Here is an 18,991-nt window from a genome sequence, read left to right as displayed (position 1 = left end):
ATATTTGTCCATTCATCTGTTGATGGACACTTAGGTTGCTCCCATATCTTGGCTGTTATAAATAATGCTGCAATGAACATGGGGTTACATATATTTTTTTGAGTTAATGTTTTCATTTTCTTTGGATATGTCCATAAGAATTGCTGGATCACGTGGAAGTTCTATTTTTAATTTTTGAGGAAGCTCCATACTGTTTTCCATAGTGGCTACACTAACAGACATTCCCACCAACAGTGCATTACAGTTCCCTTTTAAAAATTCCACATCCTCACCAACACTTGTTATTTCCTGTCTTTTTTTATAACAGCCATTCTAGCAGGTGTGAGGTGATATTGTGGTTTTGACACATCACTCTGATGTTGAGCGCCTTTTCGTATACCTCTTGGCCATCTGTATGCCTTCTTTGGAAAACTGTCTATTCAGATCCTCTGCCCTTCCTGCTCTATTTTTGTCCTTAGCACGTATCACTGTTGAACATACTATATATTTTACTTATTTATTTTCTATTTCCCCCAGGCCAAAGGTAAGCTCCACCAGGCAAACAATTTTGTCTAATTTGTTTACTGCTACTTCTTCGGTATTTAAAACAGTACCATGCACATAGAGAGCACTTCAAACGTATTTATTGAAAGAAGTTCTCAGTACAGTTTACACTAACCCAACCAAAGGAAAGAATGAATATAAAAACACGGGGAGGGGAGATACAGCTAAAGAAAACTAACAACTAAGAGCTATAATTACAGCTTTCATTTAGTATGTCTTCTTTCAAACATTTATCCATAATTTGTCTAATTGCATTCTTGACGAATATCTGGATTCAACAAAAAAAGAGTGAACACACCAAACGAAATTCACTTATTTTTCACCATGTTCCTCTTTTGGTTTTGAGTCTTTACTCTCTTGCAGTCCTAAAAGAACTGCATCAGCCTCTAGGATTGTTGTATCTGTTGTCGCTCCCAGGAACCTAGATGTAAGTTCAAGATCTAATAGCCGCAGCCGGACTCTGGTTCCTATCTGGTATTTCCTAAACAGTAAGAAAAAAATACCATTAATTCTGCATATCATAAAATAAACAACTGGTTTCAAGTAAAATCCAAATTCTAATCTTAATTTGTGTTGGTTCAAGGTTAAGAAATTAACATTAATATCTGAGAAATTGTTGGTTTTGACAGAAAAGTAATTTAGTTGTATCAGAATTTTCATCTTAAAATTGCCTTTAAAGATTTTATAACCAGAAGTGTATTCCAAACTGAAATTCAAACAAGTCGGTTCTTGAAACTGACATTTGTTTTAATGTCATTCATTTTTAAAGTCAAAGAATATCAAGGGGAAAAAAATGTTTTCAGAAACATTTTGTCTTCTAAAATTAAAATCTTTTTCAAGTAAACGAAATTTTACAAAACAAAAATGGAAAAAAGCCTAAGTGCAAACTACTTCATATTGGGGATTGACTGCACTGTAATTAAAGTGTAATGATGGCCATAACAGGCATGATGGCTAAATCTGGTCAATAAAATAGTCAAGTATCTTACTATATCAAATGAAAACTGATACTCTTTCGTCTTTCTTCCTGATTAATTATTTTAAGGGTTTAACATCAACATTATGAAAAGGTTCAGGAGACTGCAAATATAGCTACTGAATGAAAACAACAATTCTTTACAAATCTAAATATTTACCTCAAGTACTCTAATTTTAAAATTAAAATAATTTTATATCAACAGAAAATGAAGAAACAAAGTTCTCCCCAAAGTCACTGGAAAATGATTTTGGTAGACCATATAACGAAGAGTGTTCACATAATGTTTGATTAGGTATTCTGGAGGAATTCATAAGTGGTCCATCAAGTAAACAGTTAGGCTATTTGGCTTTTTATTTTAAGCTATTTTTCTTTCTCATTACAGAAGTAAATGCCCCTTTGTAAAATAAGGAAAATCACGATGTCAGTCACATTTCCTAGTCCTTCTGTATGTATTTATATATACATATATGGGTGTGTGTATGTGACAGCATAGATCATACTTTGCTTAGAAAAATTAAAGGGATCTCCTAGAATATTAATTAAGGAGCAGCTTTATATTCTTAGAAAACAGCAATTATAGAATATATTCCATATGAATTAACCACTGGGAAAATACAGTTGGTTCCCAGGCAAGGTGAAGCTGAACACTACCTCCTATATTACTTGGAGCTGTAACCTGTGTTCTGATGGACTCTCTCAGTTGTCCTCACAGCCCTACCTGAGTGATTCATTTCATCTGCTTTGATTCATGTTGCCTCCCCTTTCCAAGTTTCTCTGCTGCAACATCCAATTAGTTATTAAGTTCTGTTCATTTTTTAACACGGATATTTCTTGAGCTTAGCCTTTCAAGTCTCATCAGCCTTAGCTAAAGCCTGAGGTATGACATGATCCTCCCAGAGCCTACCTTTCCAGTCCATCTCTCACGATGGGTTCCTTATCTGTCCTGCTGAAGTGGAAATGACCTCATGTCCATTCCCGCACACTTCTACTCCACTGCACCTCTGTTTCTGTTGCAAGCACTGCTTGAACTTTCCTTCTAAATAAATCCTGTTGCCCCCGTGAGTATCCAGGTAGAATGCACCCAACGCGGACCCTGAGGGCCTCCGCACTCCCTTGATCAGAATGCAGACGCCCTCATTGGAATTCCCAAGGAAGACACAGGTTTCGAGGTCACAGATATGGATGCAAATCTGAGTCCTGTTGAGTACTACTTAGGTGACCTTGGGTAACTTGCTTTCTCTGAACAATTTCCTCATCTATATAACAGATTTTTAACTACTTCGCAGGTTGTTGGAAAGGTTAAATGGGGTAACATTGAAAACACAGAGCACGGGAAGTGTCATGTCAGTGCCCTTCACTCCCTTGTGTCGGTTAATCTGTGTCAGTCTGATTTCTCATTAGATCGTTTGCTCCCCAAGCCCTGGCACTGTTTATCTCTGTATCCTTCCAGTCCCAATGCAGCAGGTACTCAAATGTCTGTCAATAAATTAACACAACGCTTGCTGACAAAAGCCACCACTTCTCTGATTATCCAAACTCTCCATTCACTTGGCCTTAGCAGCTGTGTGGACAGGCTCATTTACTTAACCTCTCTGACGTCTGCTTGGCACGGTGCCTGGTGCCCAGTGCTTAATAATGTTAGTTCTCCTTCCATTGTTCACAGTTGGCCCTTTTTGTTTTTTTAAACTTATTTTTAGGAGTATTACTCATAGGTAGACTATAAACTAACCATAATGAAGGGGAACATTGACTTTTTATAAAAAGAGTTGAACATTCGCCAACACTTCAGACAAAAGTTCTGGGCACAGTCACACTGAGGGGAAGCTCTCAGTGTACAGGGTTCTGTGTCATAGAAATGCTAGCGCTCTCCTGAGTGCCCACTATGCTTGGTAATTTATGGAAAGCAAAACTGTCCCTATTTTTAGGTACCTTTAACAGTAAACTTTAATAATATGAAAGTTTTGCCTTCATTTCTAAAAATTTTGGAAGTTCTAGAAGTCATCCAGTGAGTTAGTAAAGGAGATGAAAAGCAAAGTGCAGGCATTTACATGTGCTGAATGAATGAAGAATCATCCACATGTACATACTGTGCACTAAACAAAGCAAAACCCCTCTAGAAGATTCTCTGACTTCTGCTGTGTGGAAGCAGCTGCTTCTATGTCTTCGGTACTTAATTATTTCTAGGTGTTACCTTCCCTATCAGACTATCAGCTTGTTACTCATTAAGGGAAGGGCTTTAATCGCATCTGTGCCTCTCACAGGACCACAATACCGTGATGCATACACGTTTCACTTAATGTAGCCCTCTGAACAGTGCTTTTCAGACTTTCCAGTACTTCAGAAGCTCCTGGAGCGCTGGTTAAAAATGCAATGAAAGAAGCAACCCCAGAGAGTTCAGCTGGCAAATCTGGGGTGGGACTTGGAAATTCCCCTTTTTTGTTAAAAGCTCCCTGGGTGATTCTGATGTAGTCGTCTCTGATCACCACTTGAGAAAGATCTGACCTAGAATTACCTTTACTGTGTATGGGCCAGGATGTCCTACACACATGCAAAGGGCCAGAAGAATGAGGACCTCCGACAGAACTTTGTGTCCACCATTAACAGTTTTCAAGAGTAACAGATGTTTTCTATTAAGTGATGACAAAGTCAAAAGACTTTTGAGTAATTTAGATAGACTAAAAGAAAAAAAAAAGTCAGGCCATAATGACAATATATACTGGAAAAATGCACCTAAAAAGAGTCCTTCGAGCAAAGCCCACTGACAGCTGGGGTGGGGCTGCCTCTCCCACACACACTGCCCTTTCTGGGAAGCCCAGGACATGGAAAGGGTAGCGCACTCCCCACGCAACAGGAACAGCAGCCACACGTTCATGTGGGGTTTATCCTTGCTTTACCTTTGAAACACTTTATTGGAGGGAAATAAGGAAGTCAGAATGTATTTCTGAGAACGCCATTTCTGCCAGTGTACTTCGGGGTGAACCTTCAGCACTGCAGTCTTTGATAATCGCGTATACTACTGAGTCTTCCCGTTGTGGGTTTCCAGTGTCCCACATAACAAGACTTAAAATGAATACGCCAGTAAACTCTTTCCCCAGACAGTTCATGCAGTTCTTAAATGGTCGTTTTATTCAAAGATTTAGCCTAAGTATAAAAATCCAGAAGAGGCAACATAGTGATTGAGAGTGTGGACTCTGGAGCCAAATGACGAGACATGTGCCCAGCTCTATCCCAGAAATATGCAACCCTGAGATAGCTACTTTCTCTCTCTGCTTCTGTTTCCTCAGTTGTAAAATGGGAATAATAATTATGTTTGTCTCCTAGGTTCTTGTGAGCATGAAATGAGTTAACATATGCCAGGTCCTTATAAATGTTCGAGACATGTTAGCTACTACCATCCTCATCATCACCACCTCCACCACCACCACCACCACCACCACCGTCACCATCAAAACAAACCCAGTGGCACCTGCTGTTCCAGCGCCGCAGTGATGGAGAGTATGAGAGCACACCCAGATACAATGCAGTTATAATGAAACCAATAAAGGGTTTCTGTAGAAGGTAAGTTTTGGGGTGTGGGTTTTCTTTCAATAATTTGCTCTGATTCAAATCTTACTTATTTTAATGGTATACATTCCTCTCTTAAAATTATAAATGTTCTACCAAATGAAAGCAACTTCTTCTTCTTGAAATGAATGTTGAATTTCCTTTGAGGATGTGAGGCAAAATAGCACTGAACAAAAGGAAGTAAAATTCAGAGAACTACACATTTACCAGTCCACATTTCCCAGCATTAACCATACTGTAACTAAAAACAAGAAAGCAGCATCTATGGTCAGCCACAAAAGGGTCCCGGTGATTCATCCGCTCTAGCATCTTTCCCACCGTGGCTCGGGGAACCCTGAGGGGCAGGCAGACTAATTTTACCCACCTCCTAGCACTCCTCCTTCTTTAATTCTTGATGGATTAAGACTTTAATGAAGCTACTTTATTTTTAGCACATATTATTTCTTGGAAGGGGAAGATGATTATTTCAACAGGTTCATTATTTGTTCTTCTCGGAAGCATTTTTTAGCTTCTTTTTATATTCACCATTTCAATAGTAGACTTAACCTGCAACCATCCCCTTTCTTGAAGGACCTGACACGGTCTCCTTTATGTCTTCTTTCTATAATGAAGTTTTGTCATTCTTTTATTTAATTAGTTCTTTCTTCCTTATTCCTTTGATTATACCAATGAACTCTTTCTACTAAAAAATGTACAAATGCTCATAAACATAATTTTGCTACAATTTCAAGAGCTTCACAGATTACCTGAGGGTCATCTATGGACCTCTAAGATTAAGAAGTTCTGCTCTAGATTGTAAGTCTGTTTGTATTTTTTGAGGTAAAAGAAATAGACTCTCATTCCATTTACACAACAACAGGGCCTTGTGATATTTCTGTTGTTTTATTTCAATGTGTTCCTTGAGGAAAGCTAGGACTTCAGTGAACAAGCTCACTGGGCCACTGCTCACAGCCACACAGCTGGTAAATGGCAGAACCAACGTCTACCACAACCCTACTTTCTAAAGGGTATGAGGCTGAAGTCTACGACAGACGTAAAGAAGAAATTTTTCTTTCATCACCCCTGGTTACTTCCTTAAGTCTAAACCTATTAGGAATGGATACGGACAGGTGTTAAAAGAGAATTAGATCCACAGTAGCATAATATTTTCAATTTTAAAAACATGGAACAAACAGGTAAATAAATAAAATGTATCCAGCAAAGGAACAGGCTTAAGAGGACAATCTTAAGAAACTGGATGGGCCCCCACCTTGAACGTTTATACAATAAATGTTTATTTACACCAAATACTTATACCAAAATGTGTCTGAAATGTTCAGAGGTACTGCTGGTTGTCACAACGATCAGGTTTACATCAGCAGGGGTAGATGGGATGGACACATTCTGTAACGCACAGGACTCTTCTGTACAGCAGAGTGGTCCTGCGTCTGTGCTAGACATTGATGTGGGTGAAAAACCTGCTTACAATTATCTAAGCCTAGAACTCTGTCTGCTAAATATAAAACGTTGTTTTTTTAAATAATAGTTTAAGTATACACTAAATTTCCACGAATGTGATTACTGTGTAAGTTAATGGAAGACTGACTTTGTCCAGAACATTAGCAAAAGTTGTTCACTATTTCAGAAAATCACACTGCTGTAAGCAACACCACCGTTTCATCTTTGTGTCTTGCTGTGTTGGTTATATGTACCTTCTTTACAGCTTAAACTTTGGCTTCACCTTTGCACTGGGAGGAGATCGTCTCCTTTACACCTGCCGCCTGAAAATATATGATTTATCTCCTCACCTTTCAATAAAATGCATTGATAAAAACTTAATTAAAATATCAATACCAAAGCACTGCTCCCCAACATAACTTTCTGTGATGACAGAAACATTCTATAAAATGTGGTGATTGAACACTTGAAATATGGCTAATGTGACTGAAGCACCGGATTTTCAAATTTTATTTAATTTGAATTAAATTTAAATAGCCATTTGACAGTGCAGCTGTAGACCATTTCAAATTAACAATAAAAACAGTAAGTATACTTGTCCTGCAACATACAGATATACACGGTGGCAGAAAAGCCAGTTTTACAGGAAAAATAGCACTTTGAAATAGTTTGTTATAATAATTGTTAGATCCAGCAATAATAAACCATCAGATCCATGGCTGCCATTCCTGACCCCTCGAATGTTTCCTTCCTTTCTGTTACTTTATGTATTTTTCCTCAAGTCTGTGTGACATTGTACTAGATACATAGCAACTGTACTGTCTTATTACTTAGAGGTTACAACAAAATTCTCCGTTAAAGATAGCTTCCGCCGCGTTACAGATAGAAAATTAAGATACATGGAAGTCACTTGCCTAACACAAAGCTGTATAAGAGGATTCACAGATTTTTTTTTTTCCGCTGCCTTAAGTTCTCAATTACATGTGGCTTCTTCCAAGAACTGCAAACCTAGTCACTTTAGGGGTGACAAGGAGTCACCTTTTCATACGGTGTCTTCCCTTTGAAATAAGCTGTGAGTCATGCTGCTGCCCTCCAATTCATTATTTCGATTGTTCCCCTCTAGCAAAATGGTGCCTTTCAGTGGTAACAATAATGAATTATATTATCAGAAAGAAATCTCCGTCCTTCATGCAATGTTGCCTATTTTTCAGACCTTTTTTTATTAGAAAAAAACCTTAGATACTAGTGTTTCAGAAATGTTGTATTCATATTAAAACCACTGAATACTGTTGTGTTGAAAGCACAGAGGATGTCTCCAGTGAGCACATTCAAAATGAAAGTAGCCTATGTTTTCACTGCTGGGTGTGTTTCCTTCTTTCAACTTTAAGTGCTTGCCTCTGACTGATCTCTGTGAACTCCAGCCTACATGGATTCAATCCCAGCCTTCACCATGACCGCTCTCCTCCACTGTGCACTTTCGCAGACCATATGCTGCAGTCAGTGCGCCTGCATGTCTGAGCTGTTTAGGAAAAGGGCAATTAAATCTGGTTTTGCATTTCTGTATTAAGAACATGGTTTAAAGACTTTCCTTTGGAGAGGTTTTTGACATTGTTTCCACAGATATTCTTTAACATCTGTCAGTACATGCTGGTGATGGTTCTCGTAGACTTAGAATAGACAGAATCTCTCCGACTAGTTCTTTGATATTACATGTATTAAATAATACAAAGCTGACAAATACAAGGCTTGGACTGAACCTTAGTATCCAAAGAGGATATTGTGAGGAATTCTGACTTTACTAGTCAATTTAGCTGTTTTGCTGTAATCATAATTCTCAGAGGTTTTCAAAATAGCTCTTTTGAAATCATTAACCACCTATGTTTTCATCCCAACAAGTTAAAATAGTTTAGAACTTTTTCTCATTTTCTTACAAATCGTTTCTTAAAATTATAAGACTTCAGAAGTAATTTTTTCTTTTCTATTTTGAAAAGAAAAGGCTAAGATATTTCTAATGGTTCGATAAACACCTATTTGTTTTTTTTAATTCATACAAATGTTAGCAGTAATGTTGATCTCTATGTGAAGCCAGCACCTTGTCTGTCTGTCCATGGGTGTGTGTGTGTGTGTGTAGAGGGAGAGAGGTTACACGTGTGCATGAGGGAATTTGTGCACTTTGTTCTTCTTTAAATGAACTGTCTGGGTATCAATTTCCTCATCTTTGAAAAGCACAATGTTAAAACAGATCTAAGGTTTCCTGCAGTTTTATGATTTTATTCTACTTTTATACAATTTTAAGTGTTTGAAAACAGAGATAAAGAGCAATTAGCTGCAAAACTGATTAAATATATACACAAAATGCAAAATTTTCAGACTTTTTATTATCTATATAAAATATTATTTTAGTCTGAAATAGTCAGTTAACAAGTGAACTTTTATACACAGACTCTGGTATATTTCAGGTTTAACTCCCTTTTCCAAAGGCTTCCTTGATCTATCTGGCCTCCTGCTTCTTGCTGTGAAGCTGCCTATCAGGTCTGCCTCACCACCGTACCATCAATACTGCTTTATTGAGCTCAGCAGCCACAGTTAGTAAAAACAAAGGCAGGGAGTGCTCATGAAGTTCCATAGCTCTCCGATGTTTCAGCTCATTCAGATTTAAAGAATAGCATAACCTTAAGTCCTAGTTTATTATCCCAGGCCATTGGAAGATGTAGATGGAAAACACAAATTATGATGATCATAACTTCTGCTCCCTGAATCAGCCCTCTGAAAAAATAAATGATTATCCCTTAAAAAATACTACATGGAGTGTGCATTACGTACTAGGCCAACATAAACAATGCATACCAACTGGGACTGGAAGTCTACACGCCTTCATGGTGCTAAGCAATAAATATTTATTCATAATACTAAAGTGCATTTCCTCAAGTTGCAATCATCCTGGATAAGGGTCTTAATCTTTTTCTGCAATTGTAATATAAATATAGAATTTTGTTTTTCCCTTAAACCAAGTTCTTTTTAACCCTGACCTGCCAATGAGTATTTTGTGCCACAAACAGAAGTTTTGTCTCTTGTTCAAGTATTGATTTATTTTATGAAATGTGAAAATGGAATATTTACAAATGTCCTATAAATAACTTCACTTTTTAATAATGTGGAATATGTCAGAATACATTACATATAGCATCAAAAATGACCATTACAATCTTTTCTCAGAGTTAACAAAAGAAGATGTGCCAAGAAATTAGGAAAAAGAAAACCCTATAATCTAATAATCATATCAAGCCTATTTTTATTAAAAAACACTTTGTGCTGGTCAGAACATGCATATATATACATATATATGAAGGGGACAAAAAAACCCAAAGGAAACAGAAGGAGTAAATGGTTTCAGGCAGCTGAGATATGCTGATGACTAACATGAGATCAAAGTTGGAGCTAGAATTACAGCATCTAAGCAAAAAGGGATATATTCTGTGGTGTATAATTTTTGTTTTATGAGAAGAAAATATATACATTTATTGCCAGAGATAAGTTTTGTCAGTGTAGAACAGAGGAAGGAATATGAGCTTTAAAACATTATAGAAAGGTCTACATCTGACTGTGACTGAGTACAAGAAACTTACCTCGTATGGACTGTTTACTATCTGTGAAGTGAGGGTTCAATACATAACACCTGGCAAGGTCAATGTGCCGCTTAATGCATTACAGGTATGGAAAGTGTCTGGCACATAATACAAACTCAATAAATAAAACTCAGTTCACTACACTGATACTTTATAAAGTAGAATAGAAAACTGAAAGGATAATAACTGCAAATATAATTTTATTAAAGATAACTAAAATACTGCTCAAATGGACAAGTCTGACAGCAACTGTCAATATATATAAAAGAAGCGAAAGGAAAACAAAACTCATCGAAGGCATTCTTTGAGTCTGAATTTGGGGCTGAGGCAGGAGGATAGTAAAATCCAGGGATTACTTTATAATTTACAGGGACACACTCGTTGACTCTACAGGGAATTAGAGCTGAGAGGCAAAACACAATCAACCACCTGTGGAAGCTTCTGACAATTTTTTCTTTTCTTTTTTAAAAAATATTGATGCCCGAGGTCCAACCCAGACCTACTCCATCAAAATCAATAGGATAGAGCTGGAGATTCATGCACATTTGGGAAAAACTCAAATGGGTCTGGTTCATAAAGCATTGGTTACAGTGTTCAGAAGTTACATTCTCTGAGTCTGTCTCAATCAAATTCCAAATGAATGGCTCATGGCAGTTTTGGGGCCAAGCTGAATCTTGCTCAGTTTAAGCTTTAATTTTCCTAATAAGTGCATGCAGTACAGACATTATGCAGAAGGTCAAAGTTAGAACTGCACATTTTGAATATTGAATATGAGATGAGCGAAGTTGTTTCTCCATTATGAAAACTGAAAAGATTAATATGGATTTCCATCAAAACAAAGGGCTGGGTCATTTCAGGGTGGCTAGATAAAGATTACTGCAGTTGAGGATATATTTCCATGACCAGAAGATTTTCGTCATCACTTCTCCAGTGCTTGAAAACCTAACGCTTGCTAGCACACGTAACAACAAATTTAGCTTGAAAATTATCTTATGGCAGATGTTATCTCCTGTTTATTGCATCCCTAAAATGTCCTTAATAATGTCCTTCAATGACAGAACCTCTGTCTCCAGATTCCTAATTCCTGCACTTTCAACTACATTAAGAGAACAGAAGACTTCTAAATTCATTGTACCAACCCATTTTCAGAGTTTCCTTTTTTCTTTTAATCTTGTTTCTGTCTCTTGGAATTAGTTACTTATCAAATAAGGATTACTGAATTTTCAACAAACACCTATTCAACTGGGGTCAGGGGATACCAACAAGGAAGAGAGGAAGTATCCCGCCCCCTCCCAATCCATGGAGGCACAGATGGAGTGAAAAGCCATTTTCTACCAGTTCCCTCAGTGGGAGGTAGAACTATTTTAGCAGGTCAGTCCTGATTTCTGGGCCCTTTCAAGAGATGAGGCTGTTAGATGCTTTTTGGAAAGCCAAACACTTAAGAGGTTATTATCATGGTAGCCTACATGGGCTGGCAAGGGTCAGAGAGAGAAAAATCTTTCATTAAAGAATCAGATCCCCCATGTGACTAAGGATATGGGAACAGAGTAAGAGCCCTGAGAAGGTGGGCCCAGCATAAGTGCTTGTCCTGTGTCTGGGGCTCCAATCTGTCAATTTGTTCATTGGTTCACTGGTTCATTCATTCATTCATTCATTCAGCAAATATTTCTGAAAGGCCCATCTGGGGCAGGTACTGTTCTAGGTTGTGGAGTAACCAATGTATAAGAAAGACAGGGTTCCGGTACTCACAAGGCTTACACTGCAGTTGGGGGAAAAAGTCAATAAACAAACAAACAAATCAGACAGGAGTGAGTGCTGTGCAGAAAATTAAAATAAGGAATGCCATTAGACTGGGTGGTGAGAGAAGGCATCTCTGAAGAAGTGACATTTAAGTGGAGCCCTGGATGACAAAAAAGGTGCCAGCTGTGCAAAGATAGGGGTAGAGCATTTCAGGCAGAGGCAGTTAGTTCAAAGGCTCTAAGGTAGGAAAGAGTTGGTATGATTAAAGAAACAAGAGAAGGCCAGTGTGGTCGGAGAGCATGTGGCGAACGGACACTGGTAGGAATCGGAGGTCAGAGAAGGCAGGCCATACATGGTCCTTCATACGCCACTATGAAAGATTTGGGGATTATTTTAGGGAAATGCATGATCAAATTTCTGTTTTTAAGATCACTCTGGCTACTCTTTGGAAAATGAATTGTAGGCAACACAGATGGAAAGATGCTGGGTAGGGAGGATAGAAGTGCTGATCAGAAACTTATCCATGGGCAAAGGCACTGCAGTGAGACTTAGCTGTGCTGGCACATCAAATTCCAGGCTCACAGCAGCCAGGTCTAACCCTACCCGTAATACCGTGTGTCCTAGTTATAATTCATTCAGGATCACAGTAGAGCTGGGCTGAACCCCTTGATATGCTGCTTGCATTCTTGTTTTAATAAACAAGGTAAGTGTAGAACCACCTACTTCCTGTCCTAACTGGCACAGCCTGGCTTTTTGGTTCTCTGGGGTGGCAAACCAACTTGGAAATAGAGTTGGATGCTTATGGACAGATAGCAGTTGACAAAGTTTTCAAAGATGTGTGGTGGGATCTGAGGAGGCAGGACTTCGAAAATTTTCTAAAGCAATGGCTACTCCTACATTTGCTTGTTGATGTAAGTGTGCAATAATGCTTGGGCTGCTATAACAAAAGACCATGGGACTGGGTGTCTTAAACGTCAGAAATTCATTTTCTCATAGTAGTGGAGGCTAGAAGCCCAAGATCAAGGTTCTGGTTGATTAGACTTCCAGAAGAGACTCTCCCAGCTTGCAGACTGCTGCCCTCTCCCTATGTCTTCACATGGCCCTTCCTCAGTGCACACAGAGCAAGGGAGTACTCTCATGTCTCCTCCTCCTTTTATAAGGACACCAATCCCACTAGATTAGGACCCCCACTCTGAAGACCTCACTTCACCTTTATTTCTGCCTCATAGGCCTATCTCCAATACAGTCGTACTGGGGGCTAGCGCTTCAACATACGAACTTTGGGAGGACACAATTCAGTCTATAACAATGCATTATTGTGAATTTCTATTTGTGTGAGTACATATAGATGTTAATTTTTTTGAAATATCTATTTATTACCATTAAATATCAAGGAGATAGTCAGGATATGAAGAATAAGTCTGTGATCTCAAGGAGTTTGGAGTCTAGCAGGGAGATAAACAATTACAATGAAAGTGGAATACTACACTAGACGTAGTATTTGTAAATGCAAAGAATTCTCTTAGGAAAAAAAAGTCAGGCAAGCACAAGGAGAAGAGCTGACAGTTATGCTTAATTTTATAGAAGGAGGGGGAATTCACCAGTGAGTCAGAGAAGAAAATCCAGACCTACCTCAAAACACAACCTTGATGGAAAAGGTCTTCTGACTACCTCAGCCTGAAGACATACATCCTTTTACAGAGTTTCAAGAATAATTATTTTTTGCACAGTTCTGTTGGCCATTAAAGTAGTGCTCTGAGATACAGCTTCTACTGTTGTCTTCAACTACTGTTTAAAGCTTTCATTATCAATAACTTTTCATGAGTGCATGCCTTGCTGGAGTTTCTTCAAGGTAAGGAACACATCTGATGAATCCTTCAACAAAGTAGGAGCTTAGTAAATGGATGTTTGCTTTGATTTGATGAGAATAAAGGATGTACAAGAGAGAACTTAGATGTGAGAACTGGAAGTGTTATAATCAGATTCTGACACCTTATTAACGAAGAGAATATTCCTGGTTAATTTCTCTGGGTCTCATTTTTTTCTGTCAAAAGAGAGAACTGACTAGATATCGATGGTTCCGACAAGCTGTGTGGACATAATAGTTCAATCTTCATGAACCTCCATGAACATATGAGTTCAGGCCCTCATTCAACAACCCCATCTAATCAGGGGTGATCTTAAAGGCACCAATCTTTACTACTTTTTAAAATCTCCTTTCCCTTCTTGTTCAGATTTTATATGAGGAATTAAAAGGCCACAAACATTCATTCAATATTATGTTTAACATAAAAGAGACAAGGGAAGGGACAACAATACAAAAATTCAATTATCAGTCCTTAAAGTTTAAATTTTAACTTTAAACTACAGTTAACATCTAGGGTAGCTGTTCTACTTCAAGGGAGCTGTACAGAAAACCAGGACAGATAATACTGGCAAGCAAATTAAATACTCACCTTTGCTTTCTAGTGATTAGATTTAAACATATGGTTTAAGCATTTAAACAAACAAACAAAAAACATTCCAGCTATACACAAAGAGATTTGCTAAAATGTGAAACAGGTAAATCATGCACCTTCTATTTTGTCACAAAATCTCATCCTGAAGGAGCCAGTAGGTTAAGAAGAAACAACTCAAAAAGGTATCTTCTATAACAATTCTGACATAGACTAGTTTAGTAATTATCAAAAAAGAAATAGTTCCATTTGAAAAGTTGGTTACAATTCTGACTTTGGACTCACAAACTCTTTTGTCAAATCACATTAAATAAACTGGTTGTTAAAAACTAGTGCCTGCAAACGTAATTCTGATGCCCAAGTATGGGACAGGCTCCATGACCACAAAACTATGCCAGCTCTACCTTTTAAATAGAGTTTGCCAAGATGAGTGTGTTATTAGCCAGGGGCTTGGCTGAAACAATCCACTGCCCACAAAGCTACTTTAATGTACTGTCTCTATTGAGAATCACAGTAATCCAACAATACACTACGATACTTTCCCATCCCTGCAGCAATTCCCACCACAGGCAACACTTTGTCTCCGACAAAGAAGCCTCAGATTCTACGTCTGCACAAACCCCAACCCTGACTAGTACTGTGTGGCTGCCAAGAGGAACATCTGTGCGCTCGACAGTACACAAAACTGGCTCTTTTCTTTCTTCTTGCTTTCTTTTACTTTCTGTTTTCTTCTTTTTTATTTCCCAGACAATAAACTGTGTGACTGGTAAGGAAATGGTCTTTCATTCCCTTCCTCTTCCCTTTTACTTATTTGTTTGTTTGTTTAATGTGACAAAAAAACTACATCTGCCATTTACTGTCACTTTAAGTCCAAATCCTGAAAACACATCACCTTAAGCCCAAATCCTGATTCCATGTGAGCCTGGACTTGAGATCATTTGAAGACTGCTGACTTTAAAGATGAAGATCCTTAAAGGTATATTAGTGAAAAGACCCTATCCAATTCTGAGAATGTTCTAGAATGTCATTTATATTTCTAGAGTGAAAAATCCAAATAAAACAGTATAAAGTAGTAATATACTCTCAAGAATAAAAAAAACTCGTAAACTATATGTTCCCAGTAGAAAGTTTACAACATAAGCTATTATTTCCATAAGAATATTACATTTTGGTGTTTTATGTCAAAGACAGACTTTTCTGTTATGTTTATCTTCACCTCAAATCAATATTTGGGCTTAAAGAAGTAGAAGAAATTAAGGTGAACCAAGAGACAAATGCACAAAGAATATGACTGGGAATTCACCAGAGAAAAATTACATATTACAGGCCTATAAACTCCTCTCTGCTCCCCCAATGAAAGAAAAAAAATGCTCAATTTCATTAATGACCAAATAGATAGAAATTAAATCTAGATACTTTTGTTATCAGTGGTTAAAATTTTAAAACAGAGTACCCATGTTTGCAAAGGAATGGAATAGTTGGCATTTGAAATTAGTAATACCTTTCTAGAGAGCAATTTGGCAGTATAAGTGTTATACCAATTTGCCCAGCAATTTCACTTTTAGGATTTTATCCAAAACAAGTAAGAGAGATGGGCATACAGATGTTCACTGTAGCTTTATTTAAAACGAAAACAATTTAGAAACAGATAAATATCTAATTATAGAGGTTCTGCTATATAAGTTATGCTACATCTCTTTAAGGAGTACTATACAACCAAGAAAAATAAAATTTATAGGAATATATATTAAAAATATTCACTGCATAGTTAAGTGAAAATAGCAGTTATATATAAAATATTATATATAACAGCAAACCACCTTTTAAAAAAGTATGCTTGCTTAGGAAAAATAAAAAATGTTACAATGGTATTCTCTCATGGTGGTATGATAATAAATATTTCTATTTTATAATAAACATGCCCTTAGTTTTAGAACCAGGAAAAAGTCCCTGACTATTTCCTTAGAATTGATGGCAATATTTACTTTATTATCATGAAAGAAATAGAGGGGTAATTCATTTCTTCTCAAAGATACATCAACATTTTCCTGGGCTTTCAAAAACTGTTCCATTGAACATCATGTAAAATTTCACATGAAAGCTGTAGCAAGAGACAAACAGAAAAAGGGAATCTACGATAATTCAAGGCTGGAAACAGAAAAATCTCTCAGACTTATCACTTTAAGTAGTGGTTGGCAATCACAAAATTATAGCTCAAAAAGTTTAATGAAGATAGAGCTGACTATAAACTGATTTCATAGCCTGAAAGTCCAGTCCATATGAAATGTATCTCTAATTTTTAGTACTCTGAAACAATGAAGCAATATAAACAACAAATGATAATTTACAAAAGTGTGTGTGTCTGTAATTAGTAGTAGAAATGGAATAAACAGAAAATAATGAAGACTTTTCTTCTCTAAATCAAAGACAATACAGAGTGCATTTTTACCTGTCTTACCTTATACTACAAAACTAGATTCTTCTGGAAATTACTTTCCAGTTTTATTCTAAAAAGATAAAAAGAATTCTCTACTACTTTACATCTACTATGTTTACTCTCCTCTGACATCGTGCATAGGAGCCAGGAAGCTATGAACAGAAGGTCTGTGAGCTCTGAAAGCAGGCAGTGTGGGCTTCATCCCTTGAGTTATATCACTCTTTCTCCAGGACGCATTCTGTAAACTAGTTTTAAATCATGTAACTTGTCTGTGATTCTGTTACAGTGACCAAGACACAGGTGGAGGCTGTGCCAGAGAAACACAGGTGCATGTGCAGAACACTGGACTTTTTAAAAAATGGAGTTCAATTAACTCTTACTATTTGGCACACATTGTGCTTTGCACTTCACACGTTATTTCATTTATTCTCACATAAACAACTCTGAGGTAGATGTTACTATCATCTTCCAAGCGAAAAAAAACTTGCCCGAAGTCACAGCGAGTAAATAGTAGAGCTGGGCTTCAGACCCTGATCTCTGATCCCAGTCTGTGCTCTTTTTACTATGTTGTTGGGTCAAGAGAAGTAAACTGACTGAACGCTAAAACTGTGGGACACGTTATGGCTGAAGTTTTAGCAGCGACACCATCAGATCAAAAATACCTTGCTTGTTGCCAGTGATTAGCCCCCCTCTCCTCAAGACACTGGCAAAGTCTACTTGTTAACACAAGTTAGATCCAAACCATGTGTTTGAAATAAGACAAGTTACAGATTACTGGACTTTTTTTTTTTTTTTTTTTTTTTGCAAATCTGTCCAAAAGGCCCGTTAGACTGTCAAGTCATGATTTCTGGAGAAGTTGAAAAGTTCAGTGATATGAATGGGTTTTCTGTTGAGGGAACTTTGATTTGATCACATAAATAAATGAAAAAGAAACAAAATTTATCTTTATATACATCACAAATATTGAGTAAGTGAAACTGAACATTTGACATAAAATCTATGAGTGAGGATTCTCTGGCTGAGCTGGCTGCCTGTGGGGAGGGAGGAGTGCAGCGGGACGTCCATGGGGACCGCTGGCTGACTGCACTTCCATTTTCTATCCACACGCACCAGCAATCACAGTGTCAGAGATACTTATTGAAAGATCAGGGCAGTTTCTTTGCAAATTCCTTAGGACTGAATTCAGTTACCCGATTTCATGAATGATTTTCACCTTTCCCTTCAGAATGATTTTGCTCACACTGAAGAAAAAAAAAAGACTTCTGTGGTCACACCACATTCTTATACATTTGAAAGCGGGTCAACACTCCTTTGACAAAGTCATTGCTTGCTGAGGGGCATGCTGATTCCTAAAGTCTCATCGTGATGCAGTCATGCAACCAAACATTTTCTGTGTCATCAATTGGCCCATTATTATTTTTTTTAATACTTTGCCTTCATGGTGATTTTAAAGCAGAAAATATATACCTAGTCAGAGCTGCCTATAATATACATAATTTCTTGCCTTTTTTAGGTCACTGAGAATACAACTGTATTTTAAAATTTATTGCACAAGCAATGTTGTAAGATGAAATAAAACAAACAAAAAAACCCCCAGCCTGGTCTGTCATCATTAAGATGACTTGGTCCTTATCCTGGTACTGGTCTCAATTTCTCACATGGTTTTTTAGAAGTAAACCACTTCTGATCTCCTCTTAGCTGAGAAAACCAAAAAATCCTATTAAGAAATATATGTTAGTGAGGGATGATGAAGCTCTTTATGAGGACTGGAAGCAAAAAAACATTCAGTTTTTGTAAGTGCTTGGGCCTCTTCCCCAGAAATTCTGATTCTTTACATTTGGGGTGAAATTAAGGGATTACACATTGAGCAGAAAAGTTTAGTAAGAAGATACCAGGTTTTAATACAGAGGATTTGTGGCCACTGTGTTTAGAATTCCACATTATTTTCAGGTTCTCTGTTCTGTTGCGAAGGGCTGTCATTATAGGAGTCTTATTCTAGACAAATGATTTTTAAACTTTCTCTTACAAATTTTGCTTCTGACATCAGTCTTGCAGAATGGGGTATATACTATAAATTTGGTAAGAGCAATAGGCAAGTGACTAAGAAGCCCTATCTTTATGTTACAACAAAAGAAACTATACAGCAGAATCTCTCTTTTTTTTTTTTTCTTTTTCCATCATCTCCAAAGGTGGTGTGTAGCTTTCCCAC

At 37.4% G+C, this 18,991-nt stretch overlaps 1 protein-coding gene across 2 annotated transcripts in view; it reads right to left on the bottom strand.

Annotated features, from left to right (window-relative positions):
* Positions 1 to 601: 601 nt before the first annotated feature.
* The window catches only part of LOC102528159 (tumor protein D52), a 158,166-nt gene continuing 139,776 nt past the window's right edge, over positions 602 to 18,991 (bottom strand). For both annotated transcript variants that reach the window (XM_072951781.1, XM_006202383.4), the window contains one exon: positions 602 to 1,024. In XM_072951781.1, the coding sequence (XP_072807882.1) occupies positions 856 to 1,024 (169 nt within the window). In that variant the 3' untranslated portion in view covers positions 602 to 855. The remainder of the gene's footprint in view (positions 1,025 to 18,991) is intronic.

This window comes from Vicugna pacos, chromosome 29, assembly GCF_048564905.1.
Source record: "Vicugna pacos chromosome 29, VicPac4, whole genome shotgun sequence".
Taxonomy (NCBI): domain Eukaryota; kingdom Metazoa; phylum Chordata; class Mammalia; order Artiodactyla; family Camelidae; genus Vicugna; species Vicugna pacos.
The sequence above is the reverse complement of the archived record's forward strand: the minus strand, read 5'-3'. Positions and strand labels throughout refer to the sequence as shown.